This window comes from Pezoporus flaviventris, unplaced genomic scaffold (genome assembly GCF_033815535.1).
Source record: "Pezoporus flaviventris isolate CSIRO_AGI_PZ_B2104156 unplaced genomic scaffold, CSIRO_AGI_Pfla_v1 ptg000050l, whole genome shotgun sequence".
NCBI lineage: Eukaryota > Metazoa > Chordata > Aves > Psittaciformes > Psittacidae > Pezoporus > Pezoporus flaviventris.
In genome coordinates this window covers 7,665,536-7,685,776 of record NW_026892598.1, presented here as the reverse complement: position 1 = coordinate 7,685,776, position 20,241 = coordinate 7,665,536, and the positions used below count along the sequence as shown (strand labels likewise).

The window sequence follows — 20,241 nt, the reverse complement described above, 5'->3', positions numbered from 1 at the left end:
GGCCTACTGAGAAAAGTTTAATGTAAAGTGCTATTACATGTTATTTGCTGTTCTATGAGCTTCCATTCTAGCTTGGAAAAAGATGCCGAAATAATGATTATATCATCTACTGAGAAGCTTTGAATTCATAGCAGAAGACGCAGTTTCTCACCAAGGGGCTCTTGAAATCTCTCAAACATACTTTTTACTGTTCTCCTGATGAATCACAGCAGGAGCACTTAGTACACAGAACAAGCTATTTGAGGTTTTAATGCTGTGGACAGAAAGCTGAGTTCTGTGCTAGGCACATAATTGTTTTCAGTGTCCTCAAAATATTCTATACAATGTATACCATGGACCTCTTCTGTGGCACACTTCCTAACCATAGATTTAGTATCCTTCCACCAAAACAGAAATTTCATCCTGGTGGCAACCGTAAGGTCTTCTAGTTGTTAGTGATCTCAGCAGCAGATTGTGTAGTACACATATATATATATATATGTGTGTGTTCATGTACAAGCATGCTTACCTGTACCACAGAGGAGTTTCAGAACAGTGTAATTTAAAACAAGACCAGTAACAGTTACTTATTTTCAAGGTAATGCTGACAAAAAGAGGACATCTAGTTATACATCTAAAGACAGAAAAAAAAAGGTACTCTGCTCTGTAAAATACGTGAGGTTCTCCTATTTTTGCATTCAACCTGTGTTAACACATACTGAGTGTTACTAGCTTGGGAAAATCTTCACTGAAAGCTGCACAAACACATGAAAGTGTAAGAACACCACCACACTTCTGTGACAATAAAAAACCTCAGCAAAACAACGAAAAAAAACAAACCAAAAAACCCTGTTGTAAGATGTTACAACATACTGTAAGATCCTGGTGTGTATTGCAACTTTTTTTTTTTTTTTCTTATTACCAGCCTATGCTGCTACTGCACATCTCTGTGGAGACAGTCTCCAACAGTTCCCATGGGAATGGAATCCAATGACTCCCACTCTCTCCTCAGACAGCGCTAAACCATGGAATGGTCAGGTACCACAGTACCCTGTAGTAGCAGCTGTCCTATTCAAATGTTTCTGGCCTGATTTGTGTATCTTACCTAACACAATGCTGCAATCCCCACATGAAGGATTTGTTGCTGTGCCCCGCCATCTCCCTGCAATTTGAAATTAATTTTGTAGTACCTCTTAATGTACCATTTCTTAGAGTTGCCAAAATGTATTTATTAACACAAACACTGATTTTTGGTCTGGGAAAATTCATGACAATTTTCACGTAAAGAGGTAATCTGTAACACAGCAATCCCACAGAAATAAGACCAAAATGTTAGTTGAATATAGATTTCTCAAAATAGCATGTCTACAAACACAGTTGAAAAGCACATTAAAAAGCCCAAGCTTCAAGAACAATTATATAATAGGCAACCAAAATTCAATAGACAGGCACATCATTTCACAGACATGTTTCCTAAAGATAGCCTCTTAGATACTTTCCCAAGAAGAGGCTGATCTATTGTTTAGCACTGTAAATCATGAGTAAGCTTTTGGACTGCCTTACACATGAACCTGTGATGCACTGAATAAGAAAGCCTGTGACTAAAGCTGTAATCAAGACTGTGAGGATATGTATCAGAAAATCTATCAGAATTGTAACACTGCAAGTGTGCAACTAAGCGTCCAAGAAACAAGGTCTGCTGGAAGTAACTCACAGTTCACTGGATGGAGCAAAAAAAAGTTAGAGCTCTTGGTTACACGATCCTTCACACCTAGCACAAATGAGGCAGACAGGTACTGTGACAAAGAGCTCGTGTGTCTGAAAATCTTGCCAATTTTTTTTCATGTTTTCCACTCTATTAGTCAAATGAAAAATGTAACTTGAACATTGACCATCTTGATTGCATCCTAATTCTAAACCAGTGTAACATTTGTAGGAAATCATATCCCCTTTTGAGCTGAACATCTTGATCTGCTCAAATAGCTGTAAAATGTTATTTTCCCTTTTCACAGTCACCACAGTTACTACGTTAAAGCTACTTCGTAAAACTTGACTTTACATTTGTACAGTTTAGAATAGAGTATTTGAGTTCTAAGGGACCTATTATGATCATCTAGCCAACTGCCTGACCACTTTATAGCTGACCAAAAGTTAATGCTGTTAAAGCTAAAATTGAGGGCATTTTCTAAATGCCCCTTAAACAGGGACAGGCCTGGGGTATCAACCACCTCTAGGAAGTCTCTTCCAGTTTATGCTCTTCAGTATGTTCTCTGCACCTGAATTTCTCTCCCAAAAACTACTTTTTATTTCATTTTAATCACCTGTTATGTAACATGCTTTGGGATGAGATACTCGCTATCAAATGGTGGAGTATCCCTGTCATTAGAAATTAAAAGCTATTGTAGAACTTCAAGCCATTTTACAAGCTACAAGATACTCACTTTATCAGTGAAGTGCAACATCTACATGACAATTAAAGATTCCACCCCTCAAAAAGTCACCTAGTTCTAGGTTAAAGAGCCATAAAACAGCTCGGTTTCAAAAGGAAGTGGAAAAAAGCAGATGCAAAATGAGATAAATATCATTTCCTTAGCAGAATATTTGACCAGGGTTAATATTAACCACTGGTAAGTATGTGAAAAGCACTACTGAACAGTTCTCAGAGCCCCGTATCCCCTGACCAAAAAAGGAGTCAAGAAAAAGGCTCGTGCGGAAAAGCAGAAATATTCCTGAGGTGAATGCTGGGAGTTAATGGTCACTGAATCATAGCCAGTTCCTACATTGCCATCTAGGTAACCTTTAATTACAAGATTGTCTGACTTCTTGGTGATCTATTTTGATCCGAGCTACATCAAAAGGACTTCCTGTGAAGATCCTATGCACTACAGACCTCAGAAAAGCAGTCAAATGACAAAGAGTGTAAAAAGTTTTATTTGCTCTGTGTCTTGCAACAAACCAAGTGTAATTCATCCCCAGTGTTTTCTCAATTGTAGTTTGTCACAAAATAGGAACAAAAGCATCTTTTTTCTGCATACAGTGTTTCCCAAGTGCGAAGAAAAATAATTATAGCAGATTAAGCACAAACCTACAGCATTCCTTTACTTTAGCTGGCTCTGATACAGAGGCATACTTTTTTACTTGAGAATCAACTCCAAGAGCCTTAGCTAATTGCACAGCATTTGTATCATCACTGATCAGCGTCCCAAGAGCCACAAGCAGTCTAAAAACAGCTTCAAGATCTTGAACAACTTCCATAACTGTGCTGATTACTGATAAACACTGAGCTTTGCCCTCAATGTTGTTGTCTTTATGTAAACACACAGCATAGTTCAGTGTCAGTGTGGCAAGTGCAATGTGGATGTTCTTATTGCCCGATTTTGTTTCTATTGCTTGTGTCATTATTTCACCCCTGTGTTCCATCATGAGCTTCTGGCCTGCCTGGCTGACAAAACAATTGCAAAGAGCTCTAAGTGCCAACAGCTGGTTTGCTTGCTTTCCTTTAGGGTTCAGAAATTTAAGGAGGATGGCAAGATGTACGTGATCCTTTTCATTGCAGAAGTTCTCATTCACAGTGGGATGCCTGACAGACAATCTAAGAATGTCTAGGGCTGGAAAGACAATATCTAAGAAACAAAACAAAAAAATGTTTTAGTATTAATATTGCGTTACATATAGGTGTGCTGCTGATTTTCTTTCAGATACAGACTTCCTTAAATCCCTAGCTTTGGGAACAAAAAGCAGTTTCAAGCAGAAAGAAAGCAAGCTGTTTGAAATAAAGAGAAGTGTTGACAAACCTATTTCTAGTAAAACTTCAATTAATCACAAAAAGACCATGGTCTTTAATTTAGGATAAACACAGTGCTTTGCAAAAGTTTTAAAATCCTAAAAACTAATTGATAACACTGAAGGCAAACACAAAATACGGTTAACTAATCCAAAACATCTCTGAAAGCTTCTCAGTGACTTAACACCCCTACATAGGCAGCATCTCCTTTTGTCCTCATTCTGTATCTTGCAGTCTGGTATAACCACAAAACTGCTTACAGAAAGAAAATTGATTAAAAAAGAAAATTAGACCTTCAGCTCTCAGATATAATTTGCAAAGAAAACCAACAACAGTAAAAAGATGTTCTCAGCTGGTCAGCTGGAAATCATTGTAAGGAAGTGGAACTCAGATTTTGTTCCCACCACTTACCCAAATTTCAAATATATCTGCTTCCTGGGTCTGCTGTTGGTATCCTGTGCTTATAACCAAATCAAAGCTGAACCTGCTTAGCTAGCTACTGGGCAGTTTTCCCTGCAGACATGCAGAATCCTGAGATTTAATGCTTTATACTATGCAAAGAGTCTGGAAGGTATGAATATGTTAGCCATCAGCAGCTATGCAAAAACATAGTTTAAGTGATGTTATATAATGTACATGAATTTTTAACAGCAGAATAATTTCCCCATTAATAAATCTTGAACTGCAATTTCAAGAAAGCAGTTCAACTGGATGTTTAGATATCTGTACATGCAATGTATCCATTTTTTCCAAATGTGCCCTTACAATTGAAATAGTCTTTCCAATACATCAGTGCTGACAACTCTATGTTATCAAATGAAATTCTATCACCTTCGCTTCTATTCATTCAGAATGTCATTTCACTAATGCAGTTCTGACCATATAACCTAGTTTCTTTTCTACCACATTAAACAGGAGATACTTTTGAGATTTTTTTTTTTAAGTAATTTATCTCCATAAATTTAATCTCTCATTTGATAATTTAGGACTCCAACCTCACATTCTTGTTTTATTTCAAACAAGACTCGGACATCTTTCTCGAGGATGCTCCTGATAATGAAATACCTTATGTTTATATCAACTTTCTGCTTCATGTTTACTATTGTGCCAACAGCAAAAGCTGACCAGTTACCAATTCTGCAATTGGTGCTACCAATTTTGCAATTGGTGCCACTGCACCTGCTACTTATCAGTGCTATTAACATCTGTTTACCATCTTCTGGTTTCTATTTGGGACAGCCCCATTGCAACAGCCAGCAGAGTGGGACTTCTAGTTCATAGTATTGATGTGTTCATAGTATTGATGATCAATTATTGACAAGATGATGGTACAAAAAATAATCATAAGTATCTACCTTCTGGCCAGTTAACTGCTCTCCATAAAGTCTGAAGTTGCTGTGCTGTAGGTGTTTCTGCAGAGGTGTTGCATGTTGCAGACAACAACTTTTCTAGGATTATCAAGTCATCTTCTGTAAGCTTATGCTCTTCAGTTGTACTGCTGTTAAGTTCCTTTAATTTGCCTGTAAGAACAGTAGAATAAGCATGGATCTCTGACATTAGAACTTCACAAATTCAGATCTTGAATTACATACTACATAAACATTTTACAAACAAGTTGCAAATACTGTAATTTGGTTTCTTTGGGGGGGGAAGGGGTGTGGGCTAGATCTTTAAACATTACTTCTCCCAGTTCCGTAATTTCCTATTTTTAAGTTTTAATCATCACAATGATTGCAACAATTAAGCCCTCTCTGATATACTGCCAAATATTCAGAATTCACATCTTAGCCTATATACAGGCAAAAATGCAGAATAGAATCACAGTGCTAGTAGTTTTCTTAACTGAAATGTGATTACTTTTTGATCTTTTCCATTTTTAGACAAAAACTGTATATTCTTAGTGTAATCGGTTTCTGTATTTTTATTTAATTGAGGTGCCATAAGCAAAATATGATTGCACCATGTCCTATATTCAGATTTCAAGGCAATTTAAAACAGTATTGGAAAAAATTTTAATATACAACATTTTGCTTGAAATAGATCTTACATTAAACACCTCCCAGTCATGATTCTTCCAGAATTCATGAGGGCCATGTCAGTAAACACACAAGCAGGCAGCACATTAGTACATAGCAGGTATATTATGAATACAAGCTAGTTTTACAAAACCCTTAAATGTACTAAGGCACTCTAAAGAAACATACTGACGTTAACTGGTAATAATAAACACTCAGATTCTGAGACTGAAAACCAAGCCAATAATAGCTTTTATCAAACATGTATAATTTGTAAATACTGTATACTGTTTTCTCTTCCTGTTATGCAGTGTTCCTTTTAAATACAGAAATGAACGCTGCAATCTGTGAAAGTGCAAAATGCCATACTTCGGCACTTCACACATTACATTATATAGCTATCTGGTGAACTATGGGCAAAAATCAGGAAGGAATTGTACAAGACCTGCATACCCAGTAGTTCAAATATACCAGCTTAATAAAAATAGATACCAAACAACAGCAGATACAAGCCAAGGTGGGGAAGATATGATATTCTGAATTAGGCAGAGTTCTTATGAAATTCAGTCATACTCCTAATCCTCCAAATACATGCACCATTCAAGTGATGAATGCAATTTTAAAAGGTCAAAACCAAGAAACAGTAGGAAAGCTATTGGAGTTCAACTAGCTTTTTGAAAAAATCAAAAATGAAGTTAATTCCAAACAGATGAAAAATAAAACCATCACTGGAATTAAAACACTGACCCAGTATCTGTGAAGGGTTGGCCTTGTCAAAGGTGACAGCATCCTTTTTTGGAAAATAAATATTTTCAACTTTAGCTTCAGATGACTGGTAGGCACCCATTCCTACATAAAGAAAACACAAAAAGTTCAACAGTGTACCAAAGCACCTGACAGAGAACAATATCCTATCAGTAAGACCCTCCTCGGAAGAAACACCTTTTAAAAAAATTGAATGCTTATGCAAATAGTTGTCATTCCTTACATTATTTTTCAACAGTTAAAATTTAAAGCAATACTATTACAAATTTTCTTCCCTTGTGTAAAAATTTACTATATGAGTGCAAATTAGTAACAGTGGTTTTTCAATTACATGAACTAAATGCAGAGTCTTTCATAGGAATGGATATTGCACTTAAGACATGAAAATGGCAAGCTTCATTTTAGAGAAAAGATCCCTCCTGCCCCTGAAATCTTATCCTTTGATTACTTTCATAATGAATAGGCAATTTTTTTTCTGCGTATCTTCCAATATATATGACCAAGTTATGTCATATGCAATAGTGGCCTGAAATCTCTTTAGAAAAAGAGTAGTAAAAGCAGCTTCAATCTGCTTATTATTTTAAATTAAGTATAAATTTGCATGAATACAGAATCCATGTCAACAGAAAAAAAGCAAAAGATCGCGGATGCTTTTCATTAGCAGGCATCATCTCTTACCTGTATATGGATCAACCCCACCCACTGGAGCTACTTCATTTGATGCTGAGCCAGGAACATAGCGACCAGCACCTGAACAGAAACATCAAGCTTTTTAAACACTACCACTGGTGAAGAGGTAATGTATATTTGTATTTATTTACTACTTTTCAACCATCACTATTAAAGGTGTTATTTTGCATGTTATTTTGCACTAGAGGAGTTAAAACAAGTCTTCATCAATTCCTAAAATTAAGGATTAAATCTAAGCCTATGTGTGAGTGTGGTGCTGGAGGTAACAATGGCATTACAAGCTGAATGACCCACAGCTGGGAGACATTCTGGCATGGTTTATGGCACCCACTGGTGCCAAGGCCCTCATCACAGCAATACCTTATACATGTCAAGCTTCAAAGGGGAGGGCACTGGCTGCCCAGGCCTGGCTTCCCTCTCCAAGGAGAGGTGGACTCTGTGGTACTGAGGCCTCTGGTGAAGGAACTGCAGGGTCTATGCATCTGCAGAGACCACAGCCTGAGCCACACAAAGCCAGGAAGGAAAGACAGATGGGGACCACAGTAGAATAGGAACAGAGAAAGACTGCCAATATGGGGTATCTATAGACTACAGGACATTGTTTGAGGAGCAAGAGCTACTTGTCAAAGATGGGATAAGTCTGACAATGCAGGGCTGGAATGTCTTTTCCAACAGGTTTGCTGAACTAGTAAGGAGGTCATTAAGTTAGCTATGCCAGGGAGGGTGTGAATCTAAAATATAGGGTGGAAACTACAAAAGAAGGAATAATAAGGAAAAGTACTTCTGTGAATATACCCATTCCCATGTTGGCCATGCATATAAGAGTTTGACAAAACACAAGGTTTAAGACCTTACTCCTCTGCTGTAGAGGACAGAGTGACATGAGGCAGACCAGATGGCAGAAGGCTGTCCTCTGGCAAACAGATCTGGACATATTTTGACAGTGGCAGGGTCTATGTCCACCTTATCAGTCTGTCCCAAACTACTGCCCCAAACAGAGAACTGTGAGAAACAGTCATCTGGAATCTAAAACTGAATGCAACTGAACACCATAACAAATGTATTTTAAATGCTTGCAAGACAGATTACGAATTTTGCATTACCTGTAAATGGATCTGCCCCAGGTACTGTACTTGATCCAGATGCAGAGCCTGGAACATAACGTCCAGCACCTAGTGAAACAGTAAGAAAAGCAATGACTGCTACACAGTTTGATGTTACTAAAACATCAACAGTTTTCAGACAGAAGCAGCTCAAAAATTCAGCTCGACAAATAAGTCTTACTGTTTATTGTGGTATTATAAGAAATCTGATCCTATCCACATATATGCTCCCTGATTATGAGGAAATTCTCCCTAATTATTTGAGGGTCAGAAATTTGTTTTCTGGAGCATATATATTACACTTTTGGACACAGCCAGATCAAAATATGTAAGTTCAGATGACTGCAGCTCCATGAGTTACATCTGCACCTGGTTTGCCTTTATTCTTATTTCTAGTTCATGAGAAGAAAGGAGATTTAGCTCAATTAGTGTGATGACATTTTATTTCCAACTTCTTTGTGAAACTAGTTGAAACAAGTGGTTTATTTTGTAAATATGATAAGCAGGATATAATTAATTAACATGGTTCAGCTCATCAGTAATTAACTTGTTCTTGCCTGGAAAAGGGTAATTTATGTATTTCACTCAGTTTCAGTTCATTATCTAGCTACATTTTTGTACATTATGAACTGCCTTAACAGCAGCTGGCCACTTCTTGGACTACTATGAAAACTGGTGTTTTCTCCCACTGAAAAAATTAAAAAAAAAAAAAAAGACTAGACTTAAAAAATACAACTGGCTTGATTACCAATTTTTTCAAGATTTGTTCTGACAAATAACTTCAGAAATTTGTCAGGTTTTCATATTTGCCTTGTCAGATCTATCTGGGCCTTGCTCTCAGTCATCTGAAGACAATGAAGTCCTGTACAAGAAGCACAAGAGCTATGACGCTGCAGTCTGCCTGGCCAGACAGAGGGGTGGATTGAAAACTGACTGAAGAACAAGGCCCAGTCAGTGGTAAGGAGTGGCACAGTATCCAGCTGGAGGCCAGACACTGGTGATGCACTCTAAGGGTCAGTACTACATCCAGTCCTGTTCAATATCTTCACTAATGATCTGGATGATGGGGCAGCATGCACCCTCAGCAAGTTTGCTGATGACACAAAACCGGGAGAAACGACTGATGTCATCATTCAAATTTAAAATTTTTACCTGTAAATGGATCAGAAAATTCAGAACTTGTACTCAGTGTTTGTCCCTTAGTGTTGTCCATAATAAACTTGGCCACCTGATCCAGAAACATAGGATTTAGATCATTCTTTTGCAGGAAGTTGTATGCAGTCAGCCAAGGATCATCAGTGATGTTATATGGCAGTTTGTAGGAAGGCCCACTTTCATTTACATCAATAGTGAAAACATAGTCATACTCCTTTAAGAAGAATAAGAATAAAAATTAAAACAGAAGTTTGTCAGCAGTTATTACATGAGGATGTATCAAACACAGACCAATAATCAACCAGGGCTAAGCCTGAAAACTTTAACACTGCTACTTGCAAATTGTAGCAATAATACTTGCCTACATGGGCTGCAATTAAAAAGTACTGAAACCACATCCTGTGTTTTGCAGAATTCTCTGTCTCAAGAAGAGCAGAGTAGAACAATATAGCATGATAATGCACATGCAGATATATATTACAAAGTAATAGATACATCAGGTAATTCTCATGAACAGCTCTGCCTGCCTGCAAAGCTATAGGGCAGTTAGATGCCTCATAAAACTTCAGTATTAAAAGCATGCTTCTAATACTTGAAAATAACAAATTCCTAAGATTTCTTTAAAACATATGAGAGAGAAAATTAGTATCTCAAAGGCTTTCCTTCTGTGGTGGCACCAGACAAGTCTTTTCTGTGTATATTTCAGTAAAGGAAACATTTTTCAACTTACCTGTCTTTAGGCTCAAAAGTTACTATAGAAAAGGGGCACAGAAAGCCTGGTGCCTAATACTTTATGTACGCTTTCCATTATAAATTGTACAATTCACTTCTTCTAGAAAGGAAGTTAAAAGTAACTTTTCAGGGTGTTAGCAATGAATGTTAGAGAACTTGGTAATTTCTCTAACAGTTTAGCTTTTTCCAAAATAATTCCTCTCCACTGTTTCAGAAGTAACGTATGAAGCAGTACCCAGTTACACCTCTGAGTTTTAACAGATCAAAAAAGACAAAAAAGTACCAACAAATACCTATTTTCTAGATTATATTTCATTTAAGCAAATATGGGAATAATTTTTAATAGGAAATTAGGCATTTTACTTAGGAAGAAATAAAACAATTAAAGTTTGCATGTACCTTTCCTTCAAATAAAATTTTTCCAGACGTTTGTTGTGTGGCTCCAGAAGAACCAACAACATCGCCAATCTTTATCCACCTTCCTTCACTAACACTCCACTGATAAGCTTCTACTTTCCCATTATCTTCAATAAGCCGTGTCTGCCCATCTCTTGTTCCTGTAGACAGAAGCGTTTAAGACTTTGAACACTTTCAAGAATATGATCTACTTTAGGAGGTAAAAACGTCTTCAAATACCGCTCAAATCTAAAGATGAAAAGATAGTTCACCGACATTTCAAAACACAACAAAGGAACTAACAAGATACTTGTGGTTTAATCCCAGCTGCTCACTCACTCTCCTCAAGTGGGATAGAGAGAGAATTGGATGATAAAAGTGAGAAAACTTCTAGGTCGAGATGCAATTTAATTGGTAAAGCAAAAGCCATATACACAAGCAAAGCAGAACATGGAATTCATTCACCACTTCCCATGGGCAGGCAGGTGTTCAGCCATCTCCAGGAAAGCAGGGCTCCATCATAAGTAATGGAGACTTGGGAAGACAAAATGCCATTGCTCTGAAATCTATCTCCCCTCCTCCCTTCCTCTTTCTTCCCCCAGCTTTAAATGCTGAGCATGGAATTATATGATAGGGAATATCCCTTAGGCCAGCTGGGGTTAGCTGTCCCATCTGTGTCCCGTTCCCAGCTTCTGGTGTACCCTAAGCCTCCTTGATCGTGGGGTGAGGGGCAGAAAAGGCCTTGACTCTGTATGAGCACTGCTCAGCATCAACGAAAACATCCCCGAATTATCAGCACTGTTTCCAGCTTCTATGGAGAAAATTAACTCTACCCCAGCCAAAACTGGCACAGTACTACATGTCGCAATAGCAAAAACACTGACGTCATTTTACAGTTATTAGTGATGGTATCTGCCACCAAACTAAACTGCAAGAGCAATCCAAGTCAAGCATTTCAAAAGTTTACCTATTTCCCAGGGAAATTATAATTAACAGAAGGGCATCACCCATGATCTAACAAGACAGAAAGCATATGACTAAGACGCCACTTGCTGACCAGAGTCAAGACCTGAGGTCACTGCTTACTCTGCCTTGGGAAAAAGTATTTGTGTATTTAAGAGTAATCTTAGCTACCTGCTTCCAGTGTATTCTCAGTAATCTCCCAACTACCCAGAAAGCATGAACTGAGTCAATCGAGACTGTTTTTCAAACTGAAATCTAAAGCAGAAAATTTGCATTTACTTTCCTTTTAGGAAAAAATTTCCACATTCAGTAGTCCTTTTGCAAATTATGTAACTGCCTCATATACTACTGGCACAGCTGGCATAATGGATCCAAAACATATTGAAGGCATTGCGGCATCCCAAGTTCCACTTTTTTCTAAATTATCTCATAAAAGAAGTCATTTTTACCGTTTCAGTCTACAAAAATAAAGATGATTAAACTATAGTCTTTCCTCCAAAGAAAGATTGAAAAAATAGAGCAGAATTAAGCTGTTTTCTCCAACAATTCTAATGAAAGTGATCAAAGCCTAAATTTTGGAAACTATGGGAAGTTTTAGTATCTCAGAACCAAGATTTGGAGGCATCTCTAACATAAATATAGGAACTTACCAGGATCCTTGAGATGTTCTCTTCCAGGAAGGTCATCAGCATTAATATCTCCCAAATCACCAGTTTTAGGGTCAATAGATGCTTGAGAAAGCTCATATTCAAAAGCCTGAATCTCCTCAGCACTTGCTGTACGTTCCGAAGACTCTGTAAACACTCTTATAATTCCATCACTGCATGGAGAGAGAAGATTCAAATAAAAATACTATTTTAAATGTCAAAATTAACACATACATTCTAATAGTGACTTTTATGTCTTAAGAAACTACTATTTCTAACCCATCCCAACTGTTTGTATGAAACAAATTAGCTCCAATGTTAAAAACACCCAGAGAAAGACTTAAGCAGGTAACCCTGTCTGCAGTATAATCTAAAAAACAAGGTATGATATACCTATCACAAGGGGTCTTTATAGAGTACTTTTAATTTCATACTCAGTCTATTCATGATTTACCACATGCCTGAAGAACTCACTCTACCTCTGAGATTCACATAAAAAAATGATTTTTTGGATGAAGGATAGCATGTTTAAATTTAATCCCCATACACACTTTGATGGCTGCATTTTAAAATATTAATGAAACTGATATCCACAGTGATGCTTTTGATTTCATCTACGGCTTGCAGATTTAGATCTAAAAAATACAGAAGGTAAAACCCAGATACCTTGCACCAACTACAATGTCACCATTGTCTAGCACACAGCAGCACCATACAGACTGAGCTGGGAGTCTGATTGTTTGAGCACATTCCCCTTTCTTCCAGATTCTAAGAGATCTATCCTCTCCAGTAGTCACAAAACCTGAAAAGAAATAAATTTTTTTAAAGTATATATTTAGTGTACTGTGATACTAGATGCCATTCTGCAACTGGGTATCTAAAGATTAGAACAGTGAAGGACCTATCTACAGTCTTCTTCAACTGCAAAAAGAGAGCTAAAAGGAAGCCACCTCATAGTTGTCTTCTCAAAAAATAATGAAGTGCACACCTTGCTGCCCAAGCAGCCAAACAGGGAATGAAATTATGATCAGGACAAACAAGATTACTTCATCCTTTCAAAAATTTAAATAGAGAATTTTGAAAAATTTTGTAACCATCACTGTTTTATCTTGCACTGTACTTGCATAATTTAGCATTTGTTTTAAATTCAGGTTTTTGCAAGGTAGGCCCACTTTTTCAGGAAACATGCAGTAATAATAAAGCACTCTCAGAAGTCTATAAACTCCTCAGTGAAGAATGATAAGGCATAGGGGATTTACTACATGCACATCCACCAATATGCATGCACTTTCCTTGTTCAAAAGCCAACCCATACATCACACAAAGCTCACCGACTTTGCATTTCTTCTGCAACTGCCAGCTACAGTTAGCTCTGAACTTCTAAAGCTCTAACTCTGAAAACAAACACAACTAAGCCCTACATATAAAATTCTTAACTTAAACTATTTATAATGTACTTCAAGAACAGGTGACAAACTGGATGATAGTTTTGCCTATCACTTGGCTGAAGTTTCCCTTAAGCCTTATAATTTGGCCTAACCCAGGACCTTTCATCTCACCTACTACCAGAGCAATTCTGCCAGGGGTGCGATCTGGAGTCAATCATAGTCTTTTTTTCAATTATTTACGATTAAATTTTAATTAATTGGAAATAATTGTAAATAAAGAAGTAAACACTACCCAAGTTCTTTAGTTGTGGCAGCTCTGCAGAACTACAGAATGCCTACTCTGTCATTTCATTTTGGAAGAATTTTGGATTCTAGTCACAAAAATAATCCTACCTTTACACTGAGGGAAGACAGAGATGCTGTATATATAATTTGTATGTCCATAATACACATTCAGACACGCGCCAGATATCTGCCATCTTCGAACAGTAGCATCATTAGCACAGGAAAGGAATTCCATTTCACTGAGAATAGCTAAACCTCTCACACAATCTTCATGTCCTTTACAAAATAAAAGGAAAACTTTTAATGCATCTTGTCTTTCCATTAGCAGCAGTATACCATTTCTGTTTAGCTCACATCTAAATCCTGACAATCTTCATTGTGGGAGCAGTTAAAAAAAAAAAAGAAAAAAGAAAAAGAAAGAAAACAATTAATTGCTCATTATTTTCTGGAAAAAAAAATTATTTCTTTTAAAAGTGATGCGATTTCTGGCCATACAAATGAAGGGTCTTTAAAAATCCTGCCTGAACGTTGTTCAATCTATCTACAGTTTTGTCAGATTTTTTAAATTAGCATTTGACCCTGATGAAATTACCAACTGCAGCAACGCTTACCAGTGAATGTTCTTTCACATCTGCCTGCCTTCCACAGTTTAATGGTTTTGTCAGCTGAACCAGTCAACATTAATCCCTGTTCAGGCAGTATTATCACTGCCCATATTGCAGCTGTGTGACCCTGCAAAATGACATTGTTAGACTTGTCAGAATCAAATTCAGAGTACTTACTTTATCTTCATGTAGAGGAACTTCATACCTGTAATGTCATCATACATCTGTCATTCAACCAGACCTTGGCCGTTGTATCCCATGATCCACTTAATAACGTGCCAAATTTCCCAGATGAAAGGCTGCAAACTGGAATGAAGATTAGAATTAGCACTGACAAGTACATTGTCGCCAATCGCATACCAGCAATTTAAAAAGATTTATTTAAGGACATTTACTTGGTGTTAGTAGCATATTTAGTCTTGAGGAGTAGAATTGTAGTTGCATTGCAACCTAGGAAGCAGGTGCTTAAGAATCTGTTCACTTTAGATTACAAAATTTCACATCTTTTACCCTTTCATATTGTTAAATTTCTCTTATTATTAGATCTCCTCAGACTATGATATTTTGAAAAGCAAGTTAGATAACTAGTCAAGAAACAAAATTAATGCAAAGGTTTAGCTTTAAGATTACAGAGAAAGACAAGATTTCATAAACATGATGAATTAATTTATGTCCTTCCTCAAAAAAAGCAAGATCTCTTACAAAAAATACTTAGCTCATCCCCTTGGAAGGCAAAATACTACTACCAAGAAACTGCGGCAACATTTAAAGACTTTGCAAAAAGTTAATCTGCAAATGCTCCAGTAATACATAAGTGTAAAAATGAAGTGATAATATGGCTTCCTAATAAGTTTACAAAAAGAGTTAAGTAATAGAGTACTCTGTACACCTAACTGTTCATTGAAGGAAAGTATGGCCTTACGTTTCTTCCTTCTCTGACTCCACACTGAGAACTGGACAGTATTCTACACTGCCACTTGTCAAGAGTACCTTGTCATTTTTCCTCCCACTTTGAAACACTCAATTTTACAATTAATGTAATTTTACATTACTGTAAAAATTGCTACAAATACTTCGTTTGTAGTGGAATCTATACCATGCCTAAAATACCTCATTGCATTTTTTTTTTTTTTTTCCCCAGCTCTGGAGGTAATGTGTCACAGTATTTTAACCATCCATCCTATGTTTCTCATAAAGTACACAAGCTATTCCACGGCTCCTTACACAATGACATTATTCTCTCAGAATAGGTTTATAATACAAAAATAATACACATATAATAAAATATAATACAGGAGGTTTATAATACAAAAATACATTTTAAGTGCTCTTTGAAAGTCCAGGGTATTTTTGAACTAGGCTCCACAGCCACTCAATAACACAAATGGGAAAAAAATAAAACAAAAAACCCCTCAAAATCTCCAAGACTCTTTTTTGACACCTAATAATTAAATGATAAGACAGTTCAAACGTCTGTTAAATATTAGATCAGCTCACAAAATGCAAAACTTGGTATGCTAATATGAAAATTGCTGAATCTTCTTTTATATAGCTCAAAAGAAGGTATACAAAGTTGGTTTAATACGTCACATGTTGTACTGACCTGACTAAAGAGAGACGAAATTTCTGCAGTGAGCTTTTATTCGTTACTATGTATTTAAAGCATCAATTAATATTAGATCCCTGTCTAGGTTAAAAAAATGGGCAGAGAAATCTTTTATTTTAGAAGATACTTAGGAATCTGACTTTTTCTACTTCTATCAACTTTGACATAAAAATTAAGCTTAATAAATGGAGAGCTAAATTAGCTGCTCTTCATTTAACCATTTTAAATTAAATGCTCTTAACTGCTAAATTGCTTCTTAAAACATGCAACTCTAAGCAAAAAGGTTATTCTATTGTAGGCATATAGTTTAAAAAATGGGACTTATGTCATGTAGACATAGAGTTAAAAAATGGAACTTTGTTACTATGGAAAAGCCTGAACAAATACAAGGGCCTCCTAAAATTTCAGGATGACCCAAGAACAACAGTACTGACTAATGAAAAGAGCTCACAGCAGGGGAGAAGGCTTTGGCCTTGCACAGATTGTTTAAGAAACAGGGCTAATATATCTCTAAACAGGAAAGACTCCTTAAAGACTGTTTCATCCTCAAAACACAGATATCAACAATGAACAAACATCTCAGCTATGCCTGTGAACTGGCTATCACACACCAGGTGACAGACTGTGTTTTCAAGACAATTCTGTAAACTGCCATTTAAAAGCTCAAGCATTCATCAGTGAAACTCAGAAGTCCTTCCAATGAACTGTCACTGCATGAACTGTGATTATAAAATACTATTTGCAGAGGCAATAATTAAGTAGTTTTCTGTGCTAAACATTAATCAAAATTGAGTTAACTTCATTTCTTCTGTAACAAATTATGCTAGCTTTTATGCAACAAACTCCAAAATAAAATTACTACATACCTGTGTTCTTATGACCCTTAAGGATGTAAAGAGGAGCTGGGTTGTCAATTGTGAAAATGCAAATATTATGATCATTGCCACCAGTTGCAATCAGTCCACGAGGATAGAGTTCACTTGGAGGTATGATGCATACGCAGGATACAAAATTTGAGTGGCCACTCATACAGTGGATTTCAGTAAACCCCCTGTTAAGACTAAACATAAGTCATAATCAGTTCAGAGTCATAACAGAAACAGCACTTATTTGAGGCACTGAGTAACAGCAGATGTTTTATACTCCAACTCTTGAATTAATAACTATGCTTTCACTGCACTGAATAAAAACTCTGGATGACTTAGAAAGAATGAAAAGCTTAAGAGAAAAGTTATATCCCAGCATTCCACCCATTATGCAATATTTAAAGCTTCCATGGCAGGCCTGGAAGGACTTAGTTTTGGTTGTCTTTGCTCACTGGCAAACACTATGTTCAATTTGATAAGAAGTAGTTACAGTTTGCCTTTTGAAATCTATTGCTGTCTCAAGCCTTAACTATGTATCCCAACATAGCCTAAAATATGAGAGTACCTAAACGAAGGAACTTTACTGCCTGCCAAATCATTGGCACTTAATTAGGAGCATAGTAGATGTTTAATAATTAAATAGATTATAACTGATTCAAGCACCACTCATCTCTTCATCATGGTCCATCTTCAAGAGTTATAGTACTAACTGGAAAAAGCTACTTATTCCCACACAATAACTGTGTGGACTGCAGTGGGGTTTGCTTGTTTGTGGTTTTTTTTTTTCCTTTGTTTGTTTCTTCCTTCCCCTCACACATCCCCCTCCAAAAAGAAAACAAAACCATCAAACAACATATATCATATCAGACTGTAATGTTTGAAATGCTTGGAATATGCACAGAAATCATGATACTCTTTTAAATTCTAAAATTTCTCTGCTGAAGGCACAGAGAACAAATGAAGGTAACTTCCTGTAAAACAAAAATAACACACAGCAGTCTGTTTACTGACTGAACTCTGCCTAACTGTAATCCCAGAGTCTTCAGAGAGATAATAACCACCAATGCTATGACTCTGTGTAAGTTACTCATGTCTTCCTCACACAGCCATCAAAAATTATGGGTTGGAATTAGACCTCCTTTCCTGCAGTAAGTTTCCAAGCAATTTAACAAGTTCTTCCCCTTGCGAGGACACACTTAATGAGATTAGTGTTCCTCTCCCTCAACTCCAGAGCTACATTTGAACACATACGTTCAGATGCATTTGCCTATTATCTCTGTTTCACTGGAAGCTTTCAGAGATATTAGTTATTTAGGTTAAATAAGTAAGTTTTAAATAGTTTGAGTCACTTGGAGTTCTGGTATTGTGTGGTTTAGTATGCTGTTTGCTTAGCATGAACAGCTAGATTTACTAAAGCCTTGGGCCATAAGCTTTGGGCTTTTCCCCAGATATGCTTCTGGCTGAAATACAGTTAGTTTTCTTAGTAATCTAGTATAGTGCTGGTTTTTGTGCTTAGTATGGGAAGAATGCACATTGAAATTTTAGTTGTTGCCAAGTAATTTTTATCCTAGGCCTAGGACTTTTTTTTTTTAGTGCTCCATGCTCCAGAAGGTGCACAACAAGCACAGACCAGAAGACAAGAAGGCTGCCACATCAGCAGAAGTTGCAACTCAAAAAATAAGAACAGTTAACAGCCTGCATGTATGAAGGCAGAGACAGAGTCCTGTAAAGTGTTAGGAGACCCCAGACAAAAACAAAAACTCACAACTGGACTACAAAGGCACGTGAGGAGTGGGTGCACAGATCATAAGGATCTAATTGCCCAGGGATTTCTTTGCTCAGGTCCCTCTTCAGAGACACCAGCACGGAGCTGTACCACTTTATTAAATTATTTCTCACTAGAATCGAAAAGCTGACACTCTGCAGCAGGAAACCTTGCAGTGAGCCTAAAGGATGGGGAGGGTTCGGGTGTGGTGAGCAAGGAGTTGGAAGGGCCATCCATGACTCAGAGGGACTCTGGTCCCAGCAGTAAAGCCTCGGTTGGTGTGTGTGCAACTCCTTGAATGGTGTGTGAGTGCTCAGGTAGCAGCTTCTCCACTAACAGGACAGCAGTGGAACATCCATGTCTAGCAAATTCAGACTGCAGTTCACAATTCGGAATTATAGACTAGTAAGGAGAAATGTCCCGTGTTCAGTGCCCTACACATCCCCATCCTATTAACACTTCTTAGCAATGCCTCTTCTGGTCACAGTGATATCCTGAAAAATTCACTGAGTGAATTCAAGAAGACAAATCCCGTAGGAGACAACCCTGCACAACATGAAAATAGGAGAAGCTAATGTTGGGTGTTGTTTTGTTTTTTTTTTTTCCTCTTCCAGTATTCCTGTTTGTGTATTTAAATCTTCTGTGCAGGTCATGATTCACATTCTTTTCTATGTCCAAAGTCTGCTCAGCAAGAGCTAGAAAAGGGACTTTAAAAAATACTCAAAGCATACTGCCTTACTGTCAAAAATGCAACATTGCTACTTAGCAGGATTACTTTGGCACTGAATACCAAGAGGTGGAAACAACATAAATACCACGCGGAGAAAAGACGCACAGATTCACGGACATCACTGGCGCCTGCAAAGCAGCTAAACACACCGACACTCACTTAACTGCCTGAGCCTCCCCGACCTTCTCCCAAAGCAGGCGTGCGAGTGGCAAAGCTGCGGCCACTCACAAACCCATCGGGAAGTCTCCGACGAACATGCTTCCACCACCGCCGCCACAGGCACACGCCGCCGCCACAGCCCCGCCGACCCCGCCGGGTCGCAGGAGCGGGCAAGACCCTGGCGCAGTAAGTGGGCTCCCAAAGCCGCACGTCCGCTCTCTTCCTTCCGCATAGCACAACCCGCAGCGGCCGCCCAGAGTCGGTGCCTCAGTGGACAAGGGCCGCGGCCCGGCACTCACCCGTCAAGAGCCCAGAGCCGCGCAGTCCGGTCCCGGGAGACGGACACGAAACCGCCCGGCGGAAACAGGCTGCGGGTCAGACCCCGCACGTCCTGCCCGTGCCCCAGCAGGGAGCAGCGAAGCCGGTACACGCCACCATTGCCCGCCATGGCCGGAGGCAGCCGAGGCGTTCTGACACAGCAACCACCCCCACTGACGGAAAACACCGGGCGCCGCGCCGGAAGAAGTATCAGTAGGCACGACAGAGACAGGCGAGGAGACTCCATGTCCCTGCAGGCAGCGCGACCCAGCGCCGGGACACAGCACTGC

At 38.1% G+C, this 20,241-nt stretch overlaps 1 protein-coding gene across 1 annotated transcript; it reads right to left on the bottom strand.

Annotated features, from left to right (window-relative positions):
• Nucleotides 1–2,892: 2,892 nt before the first annotated feature.
• On the bottom strand, nt 2,893–20,159 carry PLAA (phospholipase A2 activating protein). The gene is made up of 14 exons (XM_061468788.1): nt 19,933–20,159; nt 16,980–17,173; nt 14,713–14,813; nt 14,514–14,634; nt 14,011–14,178; nt 12,896–13,031; nt 12,233–12,402; nt 10,623–10,780; nt 9,489–9,705; nt 8,337–8,405; nt 7,222–7,293; nt 6,526–6,627; nt 5,119–5,283; nt 2,893–3,602 (listed from the first exon to the last, which is right to left on the bottom strand). The coding sequence occupies exons 1-14, from the start codon at nt 20,079–20,081 to the stop codon at nt 3,043–3,045; spliced, it is 2,382 nt and encodes a 793-aa protein (XP_061324772.1). The 5' UTR covers nt 20,082–20,159; the 3' UTR covers nt 2,893–3,042.
• Between the last annotated feature and the right edge of the window lie 82 nt (nt 20,160–20,241).